Source organism: Bombus pyrosoma, linkage group LG3 (assembly GCF_014825855.1).
Source record: "Bombus pyrosoma isolate SC7728 linkage group LG3, ASM1482585v1, whole genome shotgun sequence".
Lineage (NCBI taxonomy): Eukaryota > Metazoa > Arthropoda > Insecta > Hymenoptera > Apidae > Bombus > Bombus pyrosoma.
Genome location: NC_057772.1, coordinates 7,805,455 through 7,832,671, shown reverse-complemented (window position 1 = coordinate 7,832,671; position 27,217 = coordinate 7,805,455). Strand labels below are relative to the sequence as shown.

The 27,217-nt window shown below is 39.7% G+C and overlaps 1 protein-coding gene across 8 annotated transcripts in view; it reads left to right on the top strand.

Annotated features, from left to right (window-relative positions):
- LOC122565939 (E3 ubiquitin-protein ligase MIB1) overlaps positions 1 to 27,217 on the top strand; it is a 674,113-nt gene that overhangs the window by 258,364 nt on the left and 388,532 nt on the right. The window contains exon 10 of one of the 8 annotated variants that reach the window (XM_043722496.1): positions 18,387 to 18,429. The exons of 6 other annotated variants lie outside the window; for them this stretch is intronic. In XM_043722496.1, coding sequence (XP_043578431.1) covers positions 18,387 to 18,414 — 28 coding nt within the window. In that variant the 3' untranslated portion in view covers positions 18,415 to 18,429. Of the gene's footprint in view, positions 1 to 16,985; positions 17,005 to 18,386; positions 18,430 to 27,217 lie in introns of those variants that run through there. One more of the 8 variants, XM_043722499.1, reaches the window with a different exon arrangement.

Below are 27,217 nucleotides of genomic sequence, written 5' to 3'. Positions count from 1 at the left end.
GAGTAGTACAGAAGAGAATGAAACGATCTTGCTGTTATTTTGTTACACGAGTCTCTTATCGTTAGAAGCTAAACTCCACTTTCTTCAAATTCCTCAATGTCATTATGTATTCAGATAATAGGATTAACGTCGAATTCTCGAAAAAACAGATGATTTGCATGAATTTACTTATCGCACGGAAATAATACAAGTAGCAGTAATCTCTAAGGAAAATGTAAAAACATCGATCAGTATAGCTTCTGTATGGATTATACAATCTGCGAAGTATTAGGATAACACATAAATTCCTCCTGTTTTTATTCTATCGCCGGACGAATAAAATGGAATTAATAATCGTTAATAAAACAATAATACAATATACGTTGATTCAGTTCATGTAAAAGATATTTCTTTAAAACATTGACCACACTCGATTTCTTTCCGTGCGTATTCTAAATGAACTTTCCTATACCTGTCCTAACAAAGAGTACCGTAACAATCCTACTAGTACTCGTTGTACAACGTCCTAGGCGACCTATGTATCTCACCCTACGTCAGCATCCATTTAATAAAATATTCATCCCCGTCCAGTCGTTCTGGAATAACAACTGCACTTGAAGCTGGTGTCGCGTATATCTTAAAATCCGTTCCAATTTCAAGTCGGACGGATCTGTCAGGACCATTCAGCCTCGGCTCGAGAAAGTACGAATCAGAATTTTAATTAAGCCTTGCATAAAACCGCACGGTTATTCCGCAAGAATATATTCTATCGGATCGAACGAGAGAAGTTTCGCTGTGGATCAACGTGCACGCCACCGGGCTCGCAATTAACGGCCGTTATTACCAGCTGTTATTACACTGAGAACGCTGATCCTATTTCGCCTTACACGTCGTTCCGTATCAAAATAGTCTGAATTATTTCGTACGTGTCCTTCGTTATACGTAGACGCTGCTGCATCGAAGCGGAGTATCGTCACGCTGTTACGAAATGTCTACCGGTAGAATTTGAAATTCACCGACGTAATACAAATTTATGGAATACAGTGACAAAGTGATGATACATCAGCACGCAATAGCTGTGACACGGATCCATATTCAGCGTGGCGGGTGTGCGTCGAAGCTTCGCTGCGCCTCGACGGAGCGCGCGTCATCCATCCGTCACTGTTCCCAGGCCCTTGGTACAATTTGCGAATTAAATCGTATAAATTGTAGCGTCTTCAATTTTCCAGAGAGCTCGGTGATTAATCGCTGTTATTATTCACACGTCGCTCAACTTCCTACCCTGCTTCCTCGTATGTTTACCGTCAGCTTAAAGAGTTAATTCGCTGTTTTTAATGCGTTGTCTGCTGTTTGTTCGTTAACCGTGGACATGAATTTATTTGGCTCGATTTAACTTTGGAATAGTAGGTTCGTGATTCCAGCAAAAGGTAATAATATTAACATCGCAGACACGGTTCAGTTTACTACGTGAAACTATTAAGTTTCCCGTAATTTGCATGCGCTTCGATCGTGCGATTCGCTCGTGAAAATTAATTATTTACGAGTACTTCGTTTTTTCGATCGTAAGAAACGACACAAAGGGTAAACATCGAAGCGAGATAAACGCCTACTCTTTATCAAGGAATCTGATTTTTAATTAAAAATCCAAGTATATGAAATGCACAGGAACAATTGCTACGTTAAAAAATAAGAATACGAGCAAGTAATTTTCGTTAAAAAATAAGAATACAAGTAATTTTCGTAGCCACAGTATAAACGAAAGTGTACGTCGATAACGAAACCATTTGGGATTCCTTGTAGCGACCTTGTTATTGGCAATCTTTTAACTTCCGTTAAAGAGGCAAAAACAAACGCGTATTTTTGCGCGAGTAAAAAATTACGTGGAAAACTGAATGCAATTATGGCACGTGGCGCGTTTCCGTGCCGAGCGGCGATTTTATTCATACAACGCGTGCTCCGTTTTCCAGCAGTCTCCTTTTATATTGTGTTTGCACGATCTTCGAAGGACGCGCGATAGATCGATTCGGAATCGCTGCGTAACACAGGATTGTGTCGGCTGTTCTGGCATCGCACAATCGCACCAAGGGAATTCGATATCGATGCACCAGCATATTGAAGATTGATGTTGTTTTTATACGAACATCCCCGTTGTATTGACGCTGGCATTCGCGAGCGGCCCAATGATAGATCGTTGTAACGCGAATTCTGCGCATCATCGTGCTTTCATATCGGCCTCCAGCCTTGCTTTTATGAAATCGTTACATCCTACTTACGCGGAATGGCATTATTGGCCGAGCAATGGTTACTTTTCGCTTGACACGAGACTCCGCTCCGTTATTCATCATCCATGAAAATCCCTGCTTCGTACAAATTGATTCTTGGACCGAGGTATTACGTGCGTGCCATATCTATTCGAGATTATCTTTGGATTCATTTTTGGAGAAAAGTTTTCTCTAAAAATATTCGTCTTTCATACAATTTTATTCTGATTAAAAAAACGAAAGATTATGTTACGAGCATTCGCTCGTACAGTTCCCCCTTAGGGGAGAGTTTGACGACTAGTTATGTAAATTTAACGAAAGCCGGTAAGACTTGATGCGTTATTGTTCGTGTAAAAGATGAATTACACGCGGCACGGTGAAATGAAATGTCATCAACAAAGTTACAAAATCAATTTACGGGGTATTTGTATTTTCATCGAAAACAGATTTTACGACGTAACTTCGATGTAACAAGAAAAACGGCCATTTAGAAAGCAGAATTACGCAACGATTCGAGACCATGCTAAAAATATTGTTTGATTCGCTGGCCAGCCAGCTGAAAAGAAAAACAAATTAATGGAACGGTAACTTTATATCGGTGTTATCGTTTCGCTAGAGCTGCAAAGGGAAACAAATTAATGAAATACTGGCAAACTTTGTATCGACTCTGGCGGAACTGTAACGAAAAACAAATAGCGAAACCGTTGTATTCGATGGTGTAAGAATAAATAGCACGGCGAAAGTTGTGAAAACCTGTAATTGCGTTGTCGTTCAGCTGCCCGATGAATATCGAACGTTACCACTCATTGACAAATCGTTCATCTCGTTCTATTTGCAGATCGTGTGGTTTCTATGCTTTAAACCACTTGTTCTTCCATACGTTTGTCTCAGCAAAACGTTAACCTTGATTTAAAGAGAAAGGCTAATTCTCTGAAACACTTTTTCTTTCCGACTCTGTGATCTCGTACGTGATCTATAAATATCACGTTTCAGTAGCTCTATGACGACGTTACGTCTGTACAAGAGTTAAACGTCCACCCGTATCAACGCTCTTTCTCCACCAGCCAAGAAAGAAAGAAAGAAAAAGAGAAGAAGAGAGAAACGGTTAAGTTGGATAAATAGGAAAAAGAATAAAAAAATAAACATGTTGGAGTCCATCGATACTCTAAATTAACCGAATGATCCCTGCGAACTCGCAGCCAATCGAGGAAGAAAAAGGATACGGGTATCTTGAAGAGGTGGACGTTCACCGGTGAAACAGCTCGTTCCACTTTAAAAAGTTTCCACGATAATCGCGGGGTCGTAGCATGCACGCCAGCCCGGGCCCCGGTCTCCTCCTTCTATTTATCTTATTTTTTGCCGAGCACCGTCCACCTCCAAACGACTCCGGTACCGAGTGAGTAATTATTCAAACAAGTAGAGTTGCGAACCACCGGCGTCGTTGCTATCGTCCCGCCTCCCTCGTCCCTCGGCCGTTAGCCCTGGGCGGAACGAAGGGTGAATTCGGTGAAACGGAACGATGGTCGAGAAAAGCAGGGAAAAGCGGAGGGTGCACGGGCCGCTGGAGCGTCTGAGTTGTATATAGGCAAACAGTCGCACACACGTGATAAAGTTGGAGGAAGTAAGTTACAGTTATACCGGGGCTAACCTCGCGAATGAAGAGTTATGCGGGGAGCGTCCTCTCTTCCCCGACTTACCGACTGGCTCAGTGGGGATTAAAACACCGCTAACACGGGCATGTGCCTCTTCTTCGGCTCGCAGCCCGCAATAGTAACGCTGTTACGAGCAACGGACCTGCCACTGGCTGCCACGATAATAACGCACCGGCTAATTTCCTAGAGTCTCGCGTTGTTCACGCGTGATAATACGCTTGAGGAGGGTGGTGTGCCGCTCTCGCAGAGACATTCCGAGTTTCCATCTTTCCACGCCCAGCCTGCCGCCTGGTCCTTGGCTAAATGGGACGGCCGTGAAGCCGGTCCTCTGGCTTTCTGGGGCTGCTTTAAAAAGACCGCGTTCTCGTTTTAATGCGCGATTCGCGGAGACAGAGGGAGACGTCGCTTTTTTTTTGTGACCTTTTTTTCTCAGCTGGCTAAAGTTGCCAACGTCCAAACGCGAATTTTTGCAAAAATCAAGCGGCGCTCGTTTGTCCACGATTTGACCACGATCCACTCTTCGAAAAAATGTTATCGCCGAATGAAAATTTCCAAAAATGTGGCATCTGCGTCCTGCAAACTTTCTCATCGACTTTTAAGCGGATCGCGCTTGACCACGATTTCACCACATTTGTCCATCCAGAATTTTTGTTTGTCCAACTTTCAAAAAAAAAAAAAAAAAAGAAAGGTGTCAGAATTTTTATTAAATGTGGTTAATTTCGTCGTTCTGGAAAGCGACGGACGTTTAGAAAGTAACGCAAGTTCGATAAATACCGAATATGAGAAAATTGATTTCTTAGCGAAAGAATAGTCAGTGCTTCGACCTGGACCACAGTAACACGTGGACAAAACGCGAACGATAATATTCCACGTGCGAATCAATGAAAAATGTTCATAGCACTCGGATGTTGAATTTTAAAAAATTTTCGTTGGATGATATCTCTCTTTCGAAGGGTAGACGATCGACAATTTTTGTGGAACGAATGTGGTCATATCGTGGAAAAACGAATGCCGTTTGGCTTTTGTAACAATTCGCGTTTGGGGTTGCTACCAACTGTTTTTTTTTTTTTTTTGTCGTTTTTGAAGTAGATTTTTGGAATGGATGTGAGAAGCTGGGAGGCATACGAATGATCGAACGAGGAGATTCGATGTCTTGATGATTGACGACGAAATGGAATGGTCGGACGACAGGAAATTGTTTTCATGCCTGGTCTTTTAAAGGAACTAGAATTTGAAAGAATCGTCGCTAGAATGAAAGTGAGCTTGGTTTATATTATCCGTTTAGCTATAATTAGGTATATGGATTTATTGAAAGAAATATTCTTACGTGTAATTAAATCTACTCGCGCGTAGCGTGAAGAATATATTCATACACGTTATATGTCACGTAGCGCGATAGATTTTTTATATTCTTAGCAATAATTTTTGGAACTGAAGCTATTGAAAAAAGCTTGAACGAACGCGTTTGAGAAAGTATTTCGTTACTTCGTATGAGCTTGCAATCGAGACTCGCATTCTGCTTTCGAATGGAATTTTTCATTTCTCTGAAAGAATGGAACGATATGACAGAATCAGAAATCAAATTACGGATAAGCGGTGAACAGGAGGGAACATAAATTGAAGCTGGATTTTCATATTTCGGTTAATATTATAATTTTCTGCAGCCGTTTACAAATTACTTGATAACGATTAAAATACCCAAAGGTGGTGATGGTAATGCGTGGCAGGTGGAGGAAATCTTGCGAAATAGTTGAACGTAATAACAGTGTGGTCACAATTTATTCAACTATTATCTTTAATACGTACGTTAGATAAAATCCTAGTTAGGGAATGTCGTTTAAAATTTAAGCGTAGTTTACATAAATGAATACATATGTTCATCTGGAAGACGCTTGACGATTATTATGCTAATTTTTAATTGGAGTTTCGTTTTAATAGCCGAGTTTAATGTAATTAAAATGGAATAGATTTGAGTCTATGTATTTATAAAACTGCTTACATACGGTGTGTACATATAAAAAATGTTAATCAAGAGATAATACACTTAAAAACACAAAGTAAACAGGTAATGAATTCGTAATTTTACTTTGAGCTTTCATGTTGCTAAAGAGGGGAAAAGGAAACCTATTCACTATTTCGTAATACCGGCTTTTCTTCTTTTGAGCAACGCTACACCAAAGTACTTTCCACGTGCTTATTTCGAATTACGAAAGAATCGCGTGAAATTTATGTCCCTTTCGTGTTCGTTGCTATCATCACCGCGTATTTCAGACGCGTTAATAACTATCCGCGTTTAATCTTTGAACGCAAAAATCTCGCCGAGACCCGCATAATTGCCAAACGATTCACGGAAGCGAGCCAGCTTCCCACGACAGATATCCCGCATAAATTCATCTGACAGTCGTGTTCCCTTAATGGATCGCAGCCTTGTCACTCCGGAGATTCATCTGACTCCCAAAAAGCACGCGGAGGAAAAAAAATGTGAAAAGAAAACGGGGAAGGGCGGAGGGGGAAGTAGTAGGAGAAAAGAAAAACAATTAAACGCATCTACGACTAGCAACGGCCCCGAATTCGCAACAAAAGTGATAAATGTCCGGTGGTTTCCATTTCTCGGCGCTTCTTCGAAATACCGATACGAAACCGCTCGCGCTCCGCCGACAGCATTACCATAAAGCATTAATATGCCAGACCCCAGAGGCTGTCTGCGAAAGTGGCGTCGGTATCTGCTGAAATAGAAGAAACTACGCGGGTGAGACGGAGATAGAGGTAGCGTGTCTGGTGAAAGGAAGACGTAGAAAGATAGAGGGAAGAGAGTCTCGTGGTAAGATGCTAGGCGTGGGCGAATGGAGAGGGGCCAAAGACACATCCATCGGCAGTTTTTCACGCGGATCCTCGATATCCGGCGGCGTATCCATCCAGCACGCTGCGATATAAATGTATGGCGATGTCGCGTCTCCCGCGAGATGGAATGAATTTGTCAGGCCGCTCCTCGGGAATATCGTTTCCCGTGCTTCCGCTTGTTCCTCCCCGGTTGCTTGCTTGTCGCCGTTGCTTGCCGGCGCGCTTCTTCCTCGCTCGCCTGCGCGAAGATCGATCGGCCCGATAATACGAGTCCCGGCGAAGGATCAAAGAACGAATTCGATGATAGGGAAAAAGAGACGACGGTGACCCGTTCTCGAGTCGAAGCTACGGGGCCAACGACAAGGAGGATGAATCGTGGAACGACGATTGGAACGATAGAGAGGACGATAGGAAGATCGAAGGGAGGGTGCGTTCGAAGGAAATGGCGGCGCGCTGTCCCGATATCACAAGAACCGTGATGAACGTGGAAGGAAAGAGATAGCGAGCAAAAGGAGGGAAATAGGGGGCCTAATTTTATACGATGCTTTCGGATAGCAGCGCAAATCCTCGGCCACGAAATCTGCTTTGGCCTGGGCAAACTTGCCGAGCAAAGAGAAACTCCTTCCTATCTCACTTATCTGGATGGAACAGCCTCTTTCTTCGTTGGCCGCGTGTTGCCGCCTTCGCTCTGCCTTGGATAAAGAGCGTCGGTGGCGGGCCATGCTGGCAGATCCACGCGACTCTGCTGCTGCCCGGCTTCGAACGAAAAGTAATTGCGCGAAATGGAGGAACCGAGTCGACCGTTACGAGACCCGGCCTCGATTCTCTCAACTTTGGCAAATTGAATCGCTCGAATTATACGGCGATCGTGTTTGGACGTCGCGTCCCGGGTCAGTCGACACAATTTTGCCATTAATGAGCTTGGAGAGATGGCCGAAAGAGCCGGATAGGGTGCAAAAGCTGGGGCTTGGATCGGTTATCCTATAGAATGGATAATTTCGGACGCTCGAAACTTGTCCGGAAAATGTATGATTCTTATGGAACAAAACGTTTGCGAATTGCTAATTTATTCGGTTGTCCCAAAATTTTCTTCCGTTTTTATAAGGAAGTAATAGTTGCACGATATTTTTTGTTTTACATTATTTTATTGAGTCGTGTTGCGAAAACGTTGTGCATTTATTATTAGTAAAACGAAGGAAATTTTTGGGACGACCTAATGTTCGTCACAGAGGTAGAGAAAATTAATTTCCAAGATCCAATTTATAATCTTGTACTGTTTTAATTTGGGACGAAGGTTTGTTGTCAAATAACTATAAGTATAATATACACATAAATATAAAAGCCAGACGTCTTCTGTTTATTTTCGACGTTGGCTCCAATCACATTGAACAATGATAAATACGTCGTATTGGGTGATTCGTGTTACGCATCTTGCCTGTAATTATACAAATCCAATTATTAAAATGGTTGCTGTTTTGCATATTGAATAGCTTCGTTCGTAACGACCGAGGCGTATGTGCAATTGATCGTTGAAAGTTTAATGACAGCTTGACGAGTGAAATGTATAGAAGCTGAACAATATACGCTGATAAGAAGCTGTTTGTTTAAGGATATGCTATCGGTTGTGCGTTGTTTGTAACATACTTTTCCGGTTGAAACTGATCGTACGTTAGTATTGCATTTAATCGACAGCACGGGATAATATTGAAACAGCACCGGAAAATACTTTACCTGCATTTCACGTCTGCTGAAATTTCTCTACCTCTTGAAAGTATGCTTCTTTTACCCGGAACGTTTCCTGGAATATTTAAATTAAAAATAAATATTTAACAGAATATGTACACTGTACCATGAGAATATAAAGATCTTTAGAAAGGAGCCTGTACCTTTAAAATTTATCTTGACGAAACATTATTAGTAACTTATCGCAAGTTACTCGAATAAACAGACAAGAAAACGTTGAAAGACACGAAAGACGCGCGATAAAAATACAAAACGTATCGCATTCGCGAGACTTAAAAATCGACAATATTTTTTACTTTCCTTCAAACAGTATTCACTCGTTCACCTATCTCGATGCAACGGTTTACAAATACCTGCCATTCCTCAAGTTCGGATTTCACCGCGATACTGCTCGATCGAGAGCTATGATTCCCGTGTCGAGTTCTCTTTACTTCGAACATTTCATCGTTCCAATCAGCGCAGCGGATCGATGACAAAGGAATGCTCGATGGACACATGTACGAATGTTCCGTTGTAATCGTCCTTTTTCGTAAAACTGAGATTTTACGGAAACAAATCCAGTAAACGCATTCGATTTGTTTAATCGCAGCTGTGAAAATTTTAAATAAAGTAATGTTTTGGGAAGAAATAAGCATAAATTATTATATTTTGTATGGTTAATGATATTAAGAAACGATGGAGGAATACGGTGTCTATTTTTGTAAAGTTTCAAAATGATCTTTTCGAAACGAAGACTATTTTACCTGAACACGTAATTTAATTTAAGAAAAATTCACGATTAGAGTACGCACGAATTGATTCAAATATTTAAGAAATTATACTTTTCGTGAAATCAATGAATACATTAGTATTTAAGAGTATTAATAAATATTTATAGACGTATTTGTTAGATATGTTTAAATAGTTTTTATGGTCGTATTCCCGCATCAATTTTATAAAATTATAACAATAAACTTGGACAAATCGATTCGATCAAGATTAAGGATTAATTCGTATTTACGAAAATCAATGATCCACATGGAAAATTAGTTTACTAATAAGACAGTAAAACGAAATCTGATCATTGATTACTATAAATTAAAAGTATTTAACAGTCCAATACTATCGTTCGCTTTTGGTAACTCATTTACAACTAACGCATATATACACACGTATCCGATGAATTCCAAAATATATATCACTGTAAAAGTATTGGATTCACAACTAAGTGATTGCGGATTTTGACATTACCATCTAATGACAAAATCCGCAATCACTTAGTTGCCAACTCAATAACACCGTATAATATCGAAAAGTTAGCATCGTTCCTGCCTTCCTAACTAAATTAAATTCTTTACGCGATTCGTAGTTTTCGTTCACGACTTCCAGTCAGAAGTAAAATCGTTCCGATACATTTAACATCTTGCTGGCCGAACGAACGTGATAACCGTGCGACAGTCAGCCGTGCGAGTTACCACGAGCGTTGGCTACCATAAGATTTCGGACGTCACCGAAACGGAAAACGGTTGTCCGGGATATGGCGCGAAGGAAGCCGCGAAATGGCGCATAAACTCGGTGGCCACGCAAGTTTCAACGCAAACAGCTTGTCCGCCGCCAGTTTTACGACCACCCCAGTACCTTTCGATTTTCGATAGACTCCTTCGATAAGCGGCGGAAGCACGCGGCTGTACCCCGATCTTGTCGACAGGTCGTCCACGATTACCATTTACGAGCGGACGCGCCATTAAGCAGGCAATCGTACCTTCCACGGATTTCCTACAAATTCGAACGTCCTGTACGCTCTCACCTTTGTCTCGATGATCGAGTTTACCAGCTAAGACTGTCCGAAGTGACGAGCCACGACATGCCACGCGACATTCACATTTTTAGAACAACTTTGTTTACTGTTTGTCGACCAATTCGATATCGAAGATGATCGCTGGATAATGGATCACATCAGATGCATTATCGAGTAAACGAAACAATAAATACAGTTCGAAGAGAAATTTTGTCGCCACTGTGGTGACATCCAGCTGTGAATGCTCAACGGATGAAACAAACCTCTTCTTAGGTCTTTACTTTCTTACAATTTTACTCGCAAACGTACGAATTTGCACAAATGTCCGCGGTCTACTTGCAACAATGCCAGTGCTTGGAAATCTTGAAATATTCCGCAGAACTCTACGACTGTACTTCACCCCGCGTCTCATCCGCAACTAATTGCGACCTATCAGGGTAACGTCGCTCTTAATGAAAGACACGCTTTTCAGTTCCTTTTGAACTGACTCTTTGCACGATGAAAACCACGCGGATCATCGTATTCGTGTGCACGCCGGCAGAACGCGCTCGTCTCGCAAGACGATCGGTACGCGTTGCCCCTTGATAAAAGCTCACGATCCCGTGAGAGTGTTTCCCCTAATCGGAAAGCTGGATAGCTGGCACGAAAATGGGACGACGGTGTGGTTAAGAGTGAGGACGCGTGATGATTTAGTCGACACTTTTATGGAAGCCGTGTAACGGCAAGAAACGAAGATATGTAGGCCACGAATGAAAGGAACCCAACGGGTGTACGTGCACCGACAAATAAAGCCGCTCGTGTACTAGGAACGCCACTTGTGCCTCGTGTGCCAGGGTTGATGAATTTAGCCGCCCCACGTCGACCTGCCGTCTCCTTGCACGTTTCGCTCGGCTGAAACGCCTCGCACCCGCTTCTTGCTTCAAGATGTATACGCAAGAGATGTAGATCGTTGTTCACGCAACAACGAACAACAAGACGAACAGCTCAGATTTGAAACTTTCACGACGATTAGACGACATATTCGTGGTTCTTGCCGTAGGTTTAAAGCCGTGTTTTTATTAGTACATCGTGGAACGATGGAAACTCTGAACATTTCTTGACGTGTTTGTTTCGGAGTAATATTCATCGTAATCGGCAAGGGGCATGTTTATTGCGAATTATTTCAAGTTACTTTGGAAATTATTCACTTTTTACTGCTTGATGTAACTGTACTTTGCTTGAGCTACGCTGGTCAGAAAGTGTAATAAAATGGGATTTATAATTCTAAAATAGTTACAACATATTAGAGAGAATACGTGAAATCAGTAACCACAACGTTTTCATGCGAATTAACGATATTTCGTCGTATTTCTCGCAATTTCGAAATGATTCGATGATTTGATCAAAGATTACCGCTTACGTATTATTGAAATAAAAAATATATATATTAGCAAATTGCTATAAAATTTTCAAACCAACGAGATTTCTATTCTACAAATTGACCATTCGTCGGAATAAATTCAACGTATCGCAGTACGTTTTAATATGTGTGGTTTAACGTGGAAATTCAGGTCTCTAAATTTTCTTAGAAATCTCGAGTGATTAATTACGGAGTTATCTCGTAAGACATTTCTACTTGCACGTTTCTTTCTATTGGAAAATCTGAAAACACGTTCCAAACGAATCTTCGTAATCCTTCTTCTGGTCTAATCCGACAGTTTCTCTCGATTGCACCGAGAAAGGAGTACGACTTTATCCAACGAGTGATCCGTGCACGAAATGGCAAAAGTACTTCGTAAGGATGTTCCTTTGGCGAAGGTATCGCTAATGAAAATTAGCCACAAACGGCGGCTAATTACGCGAAGCGGCAGCAAGCGCGCTCGTTAAACGGCCTTCGCCTTAAAAATGTTCCATTAAATGTTAGGATCGAGAGGCTGCTTGAGGACACGTCTAATTTATAGGGGCGGACGAAATAACGTGGCACGACGAAACACGAAATAATTATTTGGTCGGGTGTTTCCAAGCACTGCTCGATGGAAATTAATTGGATTTCTTCTTCGAATGAATTACATTTCAATGAGATAAAAGTCTGTATCTTGCATTTAATACGCGATAGATTTTTTAAACAATCGTTTAGGTAACGAACAACCATTTTATTAATGGAAAACCTGGGAAAATATTACCGATCATTCTGTTTTGAATTTTAGTTTAAAAATAATACAGTTACGAAATAAAATATCGACCGGCGTAATTTGATATTCGAATTTTGTATATCGCGTTTTTTTTTCATATTATTGCAAATAACGAAAATGTTCGAGATTATTGGCTGTCTCTGTGCATATACATTATATCATACGTGAGTAGTAATCATGGAACAGCAACTTTAATCCCAAAGCCAAGGGACAATAAATGGCACTCGTCCGCACGTAACGAACCGAAGTACAGTTCACGCAAGATGGATGCTGCCATTTATGCATCCTTCGGATAGTTGATTTGGCACAACAGGGACCCATAAAACGGGCAATTAAGCGAAGATTAACTCCTAGGGTCATAGTGCGTCGAGTAGGCCAAAAACCATCCCCTTGCAGCTTCTCATCTGGCCAAGCTTCTCGTCGCTACCGTTCTACACATCCGTACGAAATCCAAAAGCAGAGCCACCGACACTATAGCAGAGCCTCATAGGCAGCAGGATTTAAAGGATTCCGTTAATAGGGTTACTCTGGCTGGCTGTTATGTGGCCGTAACAGCGCTTTCTAGTGGAGTCCACCTCGAGTCGCATCCTCGTCGAGCCTGATCAATGCTGAATTTCTCGTTTCTCGGATCTCCTTGATGAGATGCATTTCATTAGCACGTTGCAGATTACGCGAATTCAGGCCGTGGTAACTACTTCTCAACCATTTCGTTTGCTGTTCCGCGAACGGAACCGCGCCGCTTCAAGCGCTGGATTTTGAAATTTCGTTCTCGTTCCCGTGATCCTCTTAAGACCGAACCAGCCACTTGATTTTCAGTTTCCTCGTTAAATAAACGACGCTAGATGCGATTGGATGTGGAGTACGTAGCGCGAAATGGCGAAGGTAAAGGAGCGATGAATCGCGTAAAGCGAATATTATTTTCTGCGCTAATTGGACGAATGATCATCGAAGTGTAAAATATTTTCGAAGAATCGCTCAGAAGGTTTCATCTATATGTACGAATTCAAACGTATTTAAAAAATCAGTCGTTTAATTAGTTGTAAAATCTGGGTTATTAGGAAGAAAGAATTTCTGTAGAATACTTAAACAGTCATTAGCCGTATTGGTGCAATGTGAAATGTACGAAATAACAAACAATTTGACAATAACGTTATACGTCATGATGCGATATCGATAGTCATAGTCTTTAAATTAACAGAATGAATTAAATAATGAATTAAGTTGCTTTGTGTCGGTAATTAGTTCTTGCACTGTCGTTATAGTTGTCATCGTCGAGCGAATAAATTTTTCTCTTCCAATTAAACAGATTTTCCCGAAACCACTTACACGGCAAACTAGCTGAATTTATGGATACTTGAGATTAAAGGGAGTTGCCAACTAAACTCATTTCTATGGAGAGCGCATTTAATCAAAATGACCCACAATGTTCTGTTAAGCACTACATTTGATTAGTCGCGATAGTTATCAGCTTGGAACTTCTACTAAAGTATTCGCCTAATCTACAATGTGACGTTCGATTCGGTGTAACGATCTGAAAGAAGTAAGACTTATTACGAACCACGAAATTTGGCGAAAATTGCGTGGAAACTTAAATGGATCAACGAAATAACAAGAAATAAAAGCAAGAAAAGTAATTAAAAGTTAAAAGAAAAGTTATTTCCAAAGTTCAGGTTAATCAACAAAAAAAGTAATAGCAATGAAACAAATATGTGTCTTATCTTTCTTTATTTTCTGAAAATAAAAATTAATCTTTGTATTTAAACAACGTACTGTACACATATCGCTCTCATTTACACATTACAACACCGTCTTCTCAACAGTAAACAAAATTTATAGCACATCTACGATTTACCTTAAAAAGTGTATAGCATAAACATTGGAAAAATGTCGCAGTTTTAAAGATGAGTGAATTTACGAACAATCGAATTAACCTCTCGATCGATCGCGGGATCCGCCCACGTACGAAACGAGAATCGTGGAACCATTGTCAGGCATCGAATGAAAATGACAAAGCACAATGGCGATCTTTTAAAACGTAGACCAGAGGCGAAGAAGTAAAGAAGAAACGTGACACGCAAGTACCTACACGCAATTCATCCCGGAGCAATTCTTTGCCCGAGCGTGGACTCTTCTTCTCGCTCGCAGGGACGTAGACACATAAATTTCTCTATCTCCGCGCTCATTACAATTTTATCTTTGCTCCGTTTGATTTATTCGAGAAGTTCAGTAACTTCGCCATTGTGCCCGCGGACCGGCGAAGATTGCATTGTACGGTGCAGCGGCGAGCAGCAAAGGGAGAGGCAAGTTTCGTTCGCGCGATATGCTCCAGCAACCTGAGTCGTAGGAATATTTCGTCCCTTCTCTCTCCGCCTCTGGTTTCACCTTCTCCGCTTCTGGCGAAGGATCTCCTGGCCCGCGCTGGTCCAGGGGAATTTTCTTCACGGCGTGTCCGCCGGATTATTCCAGAGAGTCGGCAGTTTAATTAAAATTTAAGGTAAAGCGCGTGTTTGTAAGCCATAAGTCGGACGATGCTCGTTAAGCGACACCGGCCGCGCCATTAATTATTGTTACAGGTGTTCGCCGTTGGTGATGCCAACTTAATTTCACGATTCGTACGGAATCGACGTAAATAATCGAGGTGCAACCCGTGCAACGTTTAATTTATGCGAGCAACAGAGATATCGTCGTTTCTCGGCTGCCTGCACTCCGTTCGCTAATTGAAACGGTAACGCGAATTTCATTCCGCTCGATCATTTTTTAACGGCCGAGTTTCGTCCGCGACTAATTGGAACCGCCCACGTAAACGCGGCCGCGAATCGCGAAATTAGTTTTTAAGTGGCCCATGGATTTTTCTAGGAATATACTGATTCCGCTCCGAGGCAGTTCATCCCTCCTCGCCGGGATCGTTGGAGAAGGAGGAGGGCTTAATCTGTAATTTATCACCTTCGTTTGTTTACTCGACTCGTTAGTCGCGAAATCGCGCGATGGCCGTGTTTTCGAGTTGTTTGGGTGAGGATCGAGTTTTGTGCAGGTGTTAGAGATTTTTTGGAAGTTCGTGAAATAGATTATGTAGGGATTAATATTTTCCAAGGGTGATATAAGGATTAAGCGCGACGTAAATTATGATTGGAATAAAGGCGCATTAGACTTTTCATAAGTGTAATCATACGTGGAATGTCTTCTAGGACGTTTTCTATAGATTTAGTAGGGACGAGTATGGTACGATTCACATTTGATGCACCATTTTTTAAGTTGTTGAATATTTCAACGCTCCCTTTATTTCTCGAAGTTTATTGACAATTTTTTCCTATAATAAATGATATATCTCATCTCGGTGTTTAACTTTGGGTTAAATCCGTTGTTCTCGTCGCTCCTTCTTCACATTTGTAATTCTTCGAATATTTTTTCGTGTATAATTTCGAGGAAAAGCATGGAATATGCAAGATATTAATAGAATACAAATACATCGAACGTTGAATGTTGAAGCCAAATATTTAAAAAACCGTTACGTCTCAGCAACGTCTAGCGAAATATCACATTCGTCTCGGATCGTATTATGCGGATCCGAGGAGAACAAGAGAGTTAATGTCAGTGCAGGCTACAAGTTTACAGCTTGATCAACAATCCCTACGGTTATATAACGTTATTCATGCCAAGAATCTACAAACGAAACTATTGTCAAAGGTCAAAACACGATAGAGGTTCCGGTATCAGGTGGATCGTGGATCATAAACGGGAACAGCTGAACAGATGGCATATAGCAAAGTCGGAGCGACATGTCATCTTTAACGACCCTACAGTCGCAAAAGCGTGTCACTGTTACTTTCCATCCGGGCTCAGGAGCGGCGAAACAATTCCTCAGTCCCAACCCTGTGGACCATCGTGTCCGAGTTGGTTCTCGGCTATTCGCACGGCGAACCTCTCTACGAGCACAATACATAGTGAAATATGAATGCACGCCGCGCAGAAAGTAGGACGAGCTTGATGAGTTCACGGCGCTTGATGATTCTATTAGACGGTTGCAGTATAATCGAGTGTGGCGCGATCGATTGTTTCGTTTAATTGAAAATTTATAATCCCAATGAGATGTAGAAACTTCAAGTTTTAGTAAAAATGCTGGAATTAATTTGTGAGGATAAGATTATTATATCATATAGGTGTTATAATGTTTTATATTACTTTATAGAAATTGATAGAATAACGTTAAAATTCAAAGTTTAATTTAGAATAAATATCGATGATCTTATAATAAAATATCGTACATATAAATTACCTTTCAGTCAACAGCGTAATATCTTTTGAAAATTCGTATGGGAAACGGTGATTAGACCTCGATGTTGGATCGAGATGAATTTTAAATGAGAGAGTTCAAAGAAGTGGGTGGCTCGCGGATCGCTGTATCTATTAGTTAATTACAAATTAATTGTTATAATAATTATATTGGAACGAAAGGAGGTATCGACCCATCGTCTTGCGTCATTAGTTAGATTTGTCAACTTTGCGCTAATTGCTCGCACTTTGGAACTTGATCTAATAGAATTCTTTTGATTTTTTGTTTCAGGTAAGATTAAAAGTTCTTTTCTTTTGTTTGGTGAAACGCGAATGCCGAAAGAAAGGAGTGAGTACTATAATTTTTTTGCATTTTCGATTGTTTTTCGCGGTATGAGCTTTAATTTAGTTTGATGGAAAAATAACGATGATCTTTACTCTCACGAACAAGCAAAATTATTTTGTTCAGTGTTCAACGTTCACGAACGTTTCAATTACATTTGAATCTTCAATAATTTTATATTGAATTCCAATTCAGATTGAAAGAGTATTATTTAAAATGTAAAAGTAGTAGGAACTTAGATCTCGGAACATTTGAAATCTATTGTACCTTTACATAAAATCTCGAAGTTAAATTTTAATCTCGTACGCGATTAATCCAAGCATAAAATCCATTTACACTTTACACGAGTGCAGTTTCTAAATAACCGATACGTAGAGCTCGACGATTGAGTCAGGATGATCTATCGAGCCCTCCGGATAGTAATCGACTTACGACGATTTACTTTTTCCGGGCGCGATCAATCGGTCCGCGGCGCACAGCCGCGCATTTCTACATGTAATTACGGTTTCCAATCATCTAGTCAAACGTTGAAGCGCTCGTTTATGAGGAAACGCATCCCGCCACGAGTAGGAGAGAAACGAGGTGGTTAAACAGTCTGGTAGAATCGGGGCGGGGCTGATTGGAATGGTTTGAAACACAGCCGAATTTCCTATGATTTTCTGCAAGTTTCGCGTACGAATTTCGTTCCGCGCCTAACGTTAATTCGCCGGTCGGATGAGACGTTTCAGAATTCGCATTCGCCCATTCGTCGTTTCGAGGTTGGAATAAAGCGACGTCGAATTTTGCCGAGAGAGTTGAAACCGCCGCGCTTAATCCCAAACGCTTTTGAATTCCACTTCGCGACTCTGTGTTGCTTTGCCTTGCTCCGCTTTGCCCCGGCCTGTTTGCCCCTTTTTTTTTTTGCTTTCGTTTCGCTTTCAACCTGACACGCACCACGTAGCTGCGTTTCTACGAACAACGCGCCGCACCGTATGCTTGTTCGCCTTCTACGGGTGACACATCTAATGCGTGTATGTTTGAATAAAAGCTCGAAACGAAGTGGTAGTTTCGAATCGGTAGGAAAATATATTCGTGTTTGTGGAATAAGGAACGAAGAGAGATATTTGCAATCGGTAGATTTTTTCTTTTTTCGTGAAAAGTAGCCGTTTGATCGAGAGTTGTACGACACACGCAGATGCTACAAGAAGTAAGTATGCGTAGTCATCATTTTCAATGAAACTTTTCTTTTTATTAGGTTTCACGTTTCATCTCTGTAGTATCAAATTGTTGTGATCGTATGGAAGTTTCACTAAATGATGCGAAATTTATTACAGTCAGGTATAATCAGTTAGTATATAAATGCGGTAACAGATGCGGCGGTGTACGAATATCTACCTGAAACAAAGTAGCAAGAACAACAAAGCGCAAAATAGAAAGTCGTATACCGAAATTTCTACCTGCAATTAACAGAAAAGCTTGATTAAATATTTTTGGATACGGCTTCCAGTATCGTTTGCTTTCATATGAGTGGAATGGAGGCAGACGAAACCTTTCAAGTTCTACCATCGGATACTCTTGCATTGCTTTATTGTGATTCAGCGGTTGCTAAGTTCTTCTTCGGTTCTGATGGCTTTTTTAATATTCTTTCTGTTTCCTACAACGCGTTCTTTATAACTGGCTTACATGTTTTTGAAGAAATTCAAACGACACTTTTCCTGACGATGATGTTATAAATATTGATTATGCAATCGAGGAGAAAGACATCATACGATAAAATAGTGAATTGTACGAATCGTTTGGAAAATTTATCTATTTTGTATAAACAATTCTCTAATTATTTGTGCATCGTTGGTTTTCTAATTTACGAAACTTAATACAGTAGCGGTTCATTGCTTCCCCTATGGAGTTACAAGACTTCCACTTCGCATGTTAATCTGTGCTTTAAAATGCAACTTTGTATAAAAGAATTTAGAAGAAAGGATTAGGAAGAAGAAAGGAAAGAAGAACAAAAATAAACAAATATCTCAAACATTTGCGAAATTTAATGTTATTTAATAATTTAATATTTACATAATTATAATACTTCTTTATATTTATAACACAAACTAAAATAAATACTGTATAATATCGAAACTATTTGACTAGAAAATTCGAAACCTGTATATTTACCATAAATTTAGAAGGAAACGCCTCAATTCGACTTGTGCCTTCCACCATCTTTTATCAGCTACTTGTATTTATATTCTACAAACAGAGAACGCCACTCTGTACAATCATTTCTCAAACTTGAATAAAATTAATATAAACATTTCATTCCCTAGTCGTGCCGTTCGTATAATAGAAATCCGGCCAACTAATCCACTCCATCGATGCTAATTCCACCAAGCAAATCAGATTGTCATGGTGCGAAAACTAACGTGGAACGAGTCCGGAACAGCGAGTTATTCGTCGTATAATCAGTCGTAGGTAGAGGAACCCTCGTCCACCAGAACCGATTGAAGTCGACAATCTCGTCCGACGTAACTGTACCGGTGCTAGTACACGAGGAGAGGTCCGATGAGAGGAGACCTTGTCTCAGAATGGCTGATCCGATTCTGGCACATCCTTGTCCCGGTAGGACAGTAATTGTCGCTCGTTCTTGAAATACCCGCGTCAGATATTGCGTGCTCCAACAATAGAGCACAATGGGAGACGGTGTCAGGCCGAGGAGAATAGTCCAAGGCATCCCATCTTCATCTATCTGTCTGTACATTTACGCCTGTAATTCTCTTTCTCTATCCCTTCCACATCCCGATTAACGGACGAGAGTTTCGGCTTCGTTATCCTGTCTATCTTGCTGCTTGTGTTTCTCTGTCTCTGCTTCTGACGTTTGTCTCCCTTTGTTTCCTACGAGATTGCTGTTAGCTTGCCGAAATGGAGCGGGAAGATTGAAAAATGACACTCGTTAGCAGCTGCGGTATTCTGCGACTCTGATTTTAGATGCGTTCTGTGCAGCTACGCTGGCACACGTAAGTACTCGAACACTCGCGGACGAATACCTTCGGTAAATATCATTCGCACGATAATGTTTCTTATGAGACGCTTTTCCTAGTCGTTTGATTCTATTGTTATTTATATATTCGGTCTTTTTTCCATACGCCGAAAGTTTCCTCTCCAGAGGAGTGACAGACTTTACGTAGCTGTAGTTATAATCTCAACGAAAAATTCATGTTTCTTATTAGACGGTAGTTGGTCGTATTGGATGCAAAGAGAATATAGGTAGTCTTCTTTTAGGATTGTCTCGAGTTACGATCAGTCAATGTCGGTGCAAGTTCGTTTCATTTTGAAAAATTCTTCTTGCAACATTTCTCCTCTGCGTCATGAATATTATGCGGTATATTCAAACCTCAACATCACGTAATATTACGTGTATTTTGAATTTTCATTAGCACCGTTATGAGACTCGTCTATCATAATATATATTGGTAAAGTTTCAGTCTAAAAATATGTGGCTTAAAAAATAGAAGCTTAAAGACATTTAGCATAAGCATTAGGCAAAACATTGCTGTTTTAAAATATTTGTAGCATTTTTAAAAATACCTCAGATATCTTAATTACGTATATTATTCTTTCTGAAGCAACTTCTTTTCTGTTATTCTTCTTCGCCCAATTTTTTCTCCTGTAATTCGATTACTTCAATTTTTCTCACCTTTAAATTTGATCATCTCCTTAAGTTTCTTCAACACATTGGATTGGCAACTAAGTGATTGCGGATTTTGTCATTAGGTAGTATTGCAATAGTTGCTTTACATAGACCTGTACTCATATCTACTATAATAATCGCTGCGAAATACCTTTAGAGAGGTATTCACTTATTAACATTTACATTTGTGAAGCTTCTTAAGAATGATTCAGTCGTTAATTGCGCTACGTCAGAGTAGAATCGCAATAGAACGTGCGTAATTCGTCAGATTACAGAGACGATTTCTGAAGGGCGTCTTACGTGATGGATTCGGTACGCAGTTCCACATTTGCGTTGGTAATCTGTCAGGGTCGTGTAGCAAGTGCTGGTACCAGCATATTTAGACCTTTGATTAGAACTGGCTTGGATCGTCAATTTACCGTTCCGAGCTCCAATACAATCGTACCAGTTATCAACTGTTAATTCTAGAGATAAGTGGGCTCGAAATCCGACGTGGAGATTCTACTCGAGCGTCCCTCGAATACTAATGCGTTTTAATTAGTTTCATTGCTTCTCGTACGACTAAGGAAGGTATTTGCTGCCGTTATCGATATCGATATCGATTGTCTGATGTCGGTATGTTTGTACAGCTTACAGCTTGCCAAATAACCTTCTTTGACTGATGTTGTGTGCGATTCGTGCCAAGGGAGCACGCGTGAAGCGACTTTAAAGCGGAAACAAAATCAAAGTTCTCTGGTATTTGATTCTTAATCTTTAAGTACTTTAAGTAATATTTAAACGAATATCTAAGGTTTTCTGCGACATAGAATAATTATGTAGTAGAAGCTTAAAGTAAAAATAGTTTTCTGTTGTTCATAATATTCGTACGAAGAGTAAACGCGCTTACGTGCGCTCGTCAGGTATTGGAATAATGTAATATTTATCAATTAATTGGAGGTGAAAATATTTATATACTCCGTAAATATCCAAATTAAAGAAAGATTCGGATGACCCAGTTCTGGTTTTTGAAATATCACGAATAGTAGAAACGAACTCGAGGTATAATTGGAGGTAGAACAACGCTTTATGCGAATTAACATTTCCTTTCACGAGATTTCATTTTAAGCAAAATCGTTTAAAAAATTCATTCGGTCCTGCGCGATAAATTAAAAAAAGTACGTATAAACTAACTTTTCCAATTTAGTATCGGTAATTAATATCAATTTATTATCTGCAGAGTTAATTGATAAATCTTACCGTAAGACAACTAAATTTATCAACGAAACAGAAATGTAACGTTTAAGTGAACGCGAAACTTTAAATTGTAAAATCACGGACGTAACTATTTTTTCTCTCCGTTGTCTCTAGAAATTGAATCTGTGTATACGTTATAACAGACACCGCGAACAATTATCGTTTAATCAGTTCCTAACAAGCGGGCAGAGACATTCCACGTTTTACGTGGCGATCGTGGAAAGTTCAATGAACGAGTTTAATCGGGTAGCGGAGAATTTGAGGCGAGACAAGAGGGAAAGGCAGTTTGCTCAAGGTATGGGAGGGGTACCTAATTACAAGACAAAGGAGCAAATGCTATAGATTAGCTCATTAGTAGAACGCTTGTCTCGTAATACTATTAATTCATCCTGTGGCAACGCCTATCATGTGTACCACGTTGAGGAGGCTGCTCAGAGAATCTCGTCTTGCAAAGGCTAACATCAGACACCGAACAGCCGATGAGGCAGTTGCTTTATGGTAATTTGATCGATAATCGAATTCTACGTCTTTTTGATGAACGATTTTCAAGTATAAAGCTTCTTATTTTATTGGGTAATCGGAAACCTCTTTTCGTAACGCTGCTGTGTTTTAATCGTTTCTTCCGAGTTCGTTAAGCAATAACAGATGACGTGAAATATTATAATTGGCCGTGAGCATGCGTATTATTGGTTGTATTCTCTGGTTCCGATGAAATCTCTTGATCTAATTTCATTTTTCTCATTTTTATTTATCGTTTATTACGTTAAGATAGCATATGAAATCAAAGTAGTAAGATAATAATAGGGAAAGAAATTTCTTCTTAGTTTTCTGAAATCTAAAATTGGTTTACGATAGTTTTGAAAGAAATTTATTCGTACCGAACTTTTAGCAATTTTTAAAACATTTTGTTATAAGATTTATTCTTGTAAATGTCGGATGCAATAATTATGATAAAATGTACGTCATTTTCTGTATAAAAAATAAAAGCACCCTTACAAAGCGCCTCTACTGACGTTTGTAGTACATGCAGTCGATTTAAAATATTCATGTCATGACAAGTATTGGATTATAAAAATCTGAAATAATGCTGTTAAGTAACATTGTGTCGCATAGAAGAAAAGTTAATTTCAATAACGTATATTCATGTCAAGGGAAAAATGGACATAAAAGTCGGGCACAAAGCCCTTCCACTCGTTCAATCATGAAAAGCTACGATGCAGTAGGACATTTTGTTTTCCTTTGATTGACTACAAAGGTTGAGAAAAGTGGAAAGAAATGTTTCAATCAGAAGCAGTTTAATATCAGAATAACAATTTTAGAAGGCAATTAAAATATCAAAGCAACTATTTAAAACGGGTTGAAATGATTAATGCAGTTAATGGACCACTAATATCATATTAAAAATACTTGGTACATTGTTTTTCCAAACGTTTCACGATAACAAATTTCTAGTATTGATGCCAACTTATATTTTAACAAAATTGTTTCATCGACAAAATATATCGATACTAAACTACTTTCAGACTGAGATACGATTCGCCTGAGATAGATAATAAGCCATTATTATCGTGCAATGTTTTAAAATGAAGAGAACTGCCGGAAATATTTACTTGCTCGTTATATTTAAACCTATCATTTCCATATCATCCAGTTGTTAATCCAATGTAAAATAATTAACTGAAGAAGAGATTACTCTTTATAAATTGGACGATAAATTGATAACATTAATCTAATTTAACAAATATTTGTTACCAATATTCTTTTTAATTGCAAAATTAAATAAAAAATCCTCGCATGAATTTCTTAACAAAATACATTGAATTTTGCCACCTTCTCTACGAAACACAAGTAACATCACGTGTATCGTAGTTTTCACTTATCAGATAGATTCCCCGTCTTTGCACTAAACGAAGCAAAGAACACTCTAAATCCACATCATTTCCAAAGTATTTAAAGTTACGCGAATGTCACGGCGCACCCTCGTCCCACGCAATCACCCATGCCAGATGCGCGATCGATGGTCCTCGTGTCCTTGAGTGAAATTCCAGCGAACCCTTTCTCGTTCCCCGTTGTGAATTCGCTCGCCGGCCATTACCGGGAATCTCTCCTCGCCTCGGAGGCACGAGGAATTCCGACATCACTTTCAATTTGTTGCAATTGTCGGAGGCGAAGTCCGCCGGATGCGCTCGCATCCCTAACGACTTTTACCGGCGGAACGATCGCGCCCTTAGAATTCGTGGAGCGCGCGCGCGTACGCGAAACAAACGAGACCGACCAAAGCAGCTTGTTCCACGTTGTTGCTCGAGTAATGCCGTACAATTAGTCAGTGGTTGATGTACTCGCCCGGTTTAGTATTATTGCGCCCCTTGCACAATATCCACGCCACTCCTTCCGCGTAGCTTCCCTTCTGCCGATATTGCGTTACGCCAAGCATCCGCAACTACCGAACCGTATAACCGAGTAGAAACACGCTCTGGGTTATGACCGATTAAATTCCGTTACTTTCTCTCTCTGTCTTCTGGCTGCCGCTTTCTATCCTCTTCTTTCTCTTCCTTCACTTCGGCAGATCGTTCTATAATTGCGTCGAGAGGAATCGGTATCGCGAGCCTCGTGGCAAGAACTTAGTAGCAGAAATTCGTCGAAATACGTAAGGTTCTGTAGATTTGTTATTGTTTTTTAATTTACCAAACAAATTGTGTATCGTTTTGTTGGAAACTGTGTTTATTAAATTCGAAAACTGTAATCGATACGAAACGATATAGCTGAAATTTAGCAGTTCAAGCATAGTCGAATTAACAATAAAGCAGAGTATTTTCTTTGTCTTGGATATTATTTTATGTCAACAATGCTGGTTACCATATTCCAAATGTGAGATGCGCGACAACGATTGAATGTTTCGCAAAATTTCGTGGATTTGTCGTCTGAGATACCACGAAGTTTCTGAAAGGTTTGTACCTTTGGATCGATGGATTGTTGTTTCTCTTTTTGACTGTGTAATATATCAAAGTACACTTTTTTAATTACTAATCTTCGTACGTAATGTTTAAATAGTCATCAGTTATGAGTATTTCGTATGAAAATGTTGCAACTTTGAGGCAATCGTTTCGCCGAGCCGCTTGAAGTCGAATATTTAAACTCCTCCATGTTCATCAGGTATATCTAAGAAGAAAAAAAGGAACAAGACATTCGAATTACGAATATTTTGCCGAATATGATCCAGAGAAGTACTTCGATTACTTACCGACCTCGTTCCAAGATAGTTAGGGAGTTCACGTGATACAAACGTTTAACAAGTTCGTTACACTTATTATTAACGATATTTCTTTCCGCGTTGGCTCACTTCCTTCGATATTGCCTCGTCGACGAAGCTTCCACAGCCATCGGAATGCGTCTCCCCGGCAAGTTCTATCGGTTTATGAACGATTAAATTTCATCAAATATCCATTACAGGATGTAATTATGCCGTGAAAAGCACTCCAGTTATCTAATATCCCCTTTGAAACGTCATTTCATTAAATTATCGATAAAACTTGGGAGATTAAACTCTACCATCGCGAGATCGCGTCACCTTGGAATTTTCTCGCTAAAAATTTTATATAACGGGGGAGGATCGATAACAGTGAACGATTGAACGTTCGACGATCGTGTGGAAATAAGCGTGAAAAATTAAGAGACGTATTTTACAATAAGACGTATGTATGTTAATATTTCGAATAGTTGGTAACGTTATATTTTATTGTGCATTCCGGTTATGATAATATAATAATTTGGATTAAAATGATATTGTACGTTTAAATGATATTCCATTATTTCAAAATAGCGGTAGTATCTCATATTTCTGAATAAATGTCTATCTAATAATTGGCTTGTAAACTCTCTGCTCTCGTATCACAGTGCACAACAAGACTAAATAGTAATTTGTAAACTTGTTTGGAAGTTTAACAGTTTAGAGATATAACGACAGTTACGAAACTATTTTCATGGAATACGAACGTCAGATATTAATTCACATAGTCAAATTATATGGCAACTTTTTTTCGCAACTTCTTTCAGCGAAATTGCTTTTAACGATATTCATGATATTCATACATATAAAGATTTTCATAATGTAATTGAATAACATCGATGAAAAGGTTTGAAAAGTGTTAGATCTGACAACAGTAGGTCAGAAAATTCAATTTCAAAGATAAATTACAAATTAATATTAAATTCACAAAGTTAAAATCTCTGTTTAGAACTAAAAATATTTTTCACGATCAAAATGTTTCTGATACCATGAAGAAAAGAACTGGCATAATAATCCAACTGACACGCAAATCGTTTATAATTTCTTCTTAAAATTAATATACTAATTTAAAACGATATGTATTCACGTTTTTCCTTGCCATCCGTAGCTTTCAATAGACATAGATTTTTCTATACGAATAAAAATTTAGTTTGATATTAGTTTTCCGTAATGATGAGCAATCGTGTTTGGACCTTGTACTCGCACTTTGCGCTTACATTTTGTCATCAACCCACGACCGAAACGGTCTCAGATCTGCCCTGAAGAAGTAGGATACATCGTCTACGAAACGTTGGACCAAAATACGAATGCAAAGTGCAAGTGGAAGTTCAAAGTCCAAACACGATTGCTTATCCCGAAAAACCAATATCAAAATGTCTCACCATCTCGAAAGTTTGAAACCCAAGATAACTTATTTCGCATTCTTTACAGAAACCTATCTTCTGGTATATAAAATATCAGAAACTTATTTCTTAGATTTTTCACACAGGTAGAAGAATTTTGACTTTCTGCTATATATTTTCCTATTAACTTACATCAACGTATTAAATTGTCTCCAATTCACTCGTTGCATTGGAACGTCCAATAAAGTACGTAAAGTATAATCGCTTAATTAATTAATTAATTAATTAATGCGTGTAAAGCAGGACTGATCGCTCATCCGCGAGGACGTTTGTTTCCACACGGATCTTCGACGGAGACAGTCGACCTCGTACGGACCTGGCCTACAGGGACTATCTTACGGTGCTTTTTTAAGCGTCTACATTAAAAACATCGTTAGCCTGTTCTCGTTCACGACGGCGCTGAGAACGGTCGGCTGAGAATGTAATTAAGTGCAGTGGAAGATTTAGTGACGTTGCCTCGCGGGCGCCTCCTCGAGAAGCAGGCTCGAGTGTCCTTTTAAGGGCCGCCTTATGAATTTAGCGAAGCACACGCGATCATAGGAATTATTCGGCGAACACTCGCATCCCCGACGACTTTCATTTCCCCGTCGACGAAAAT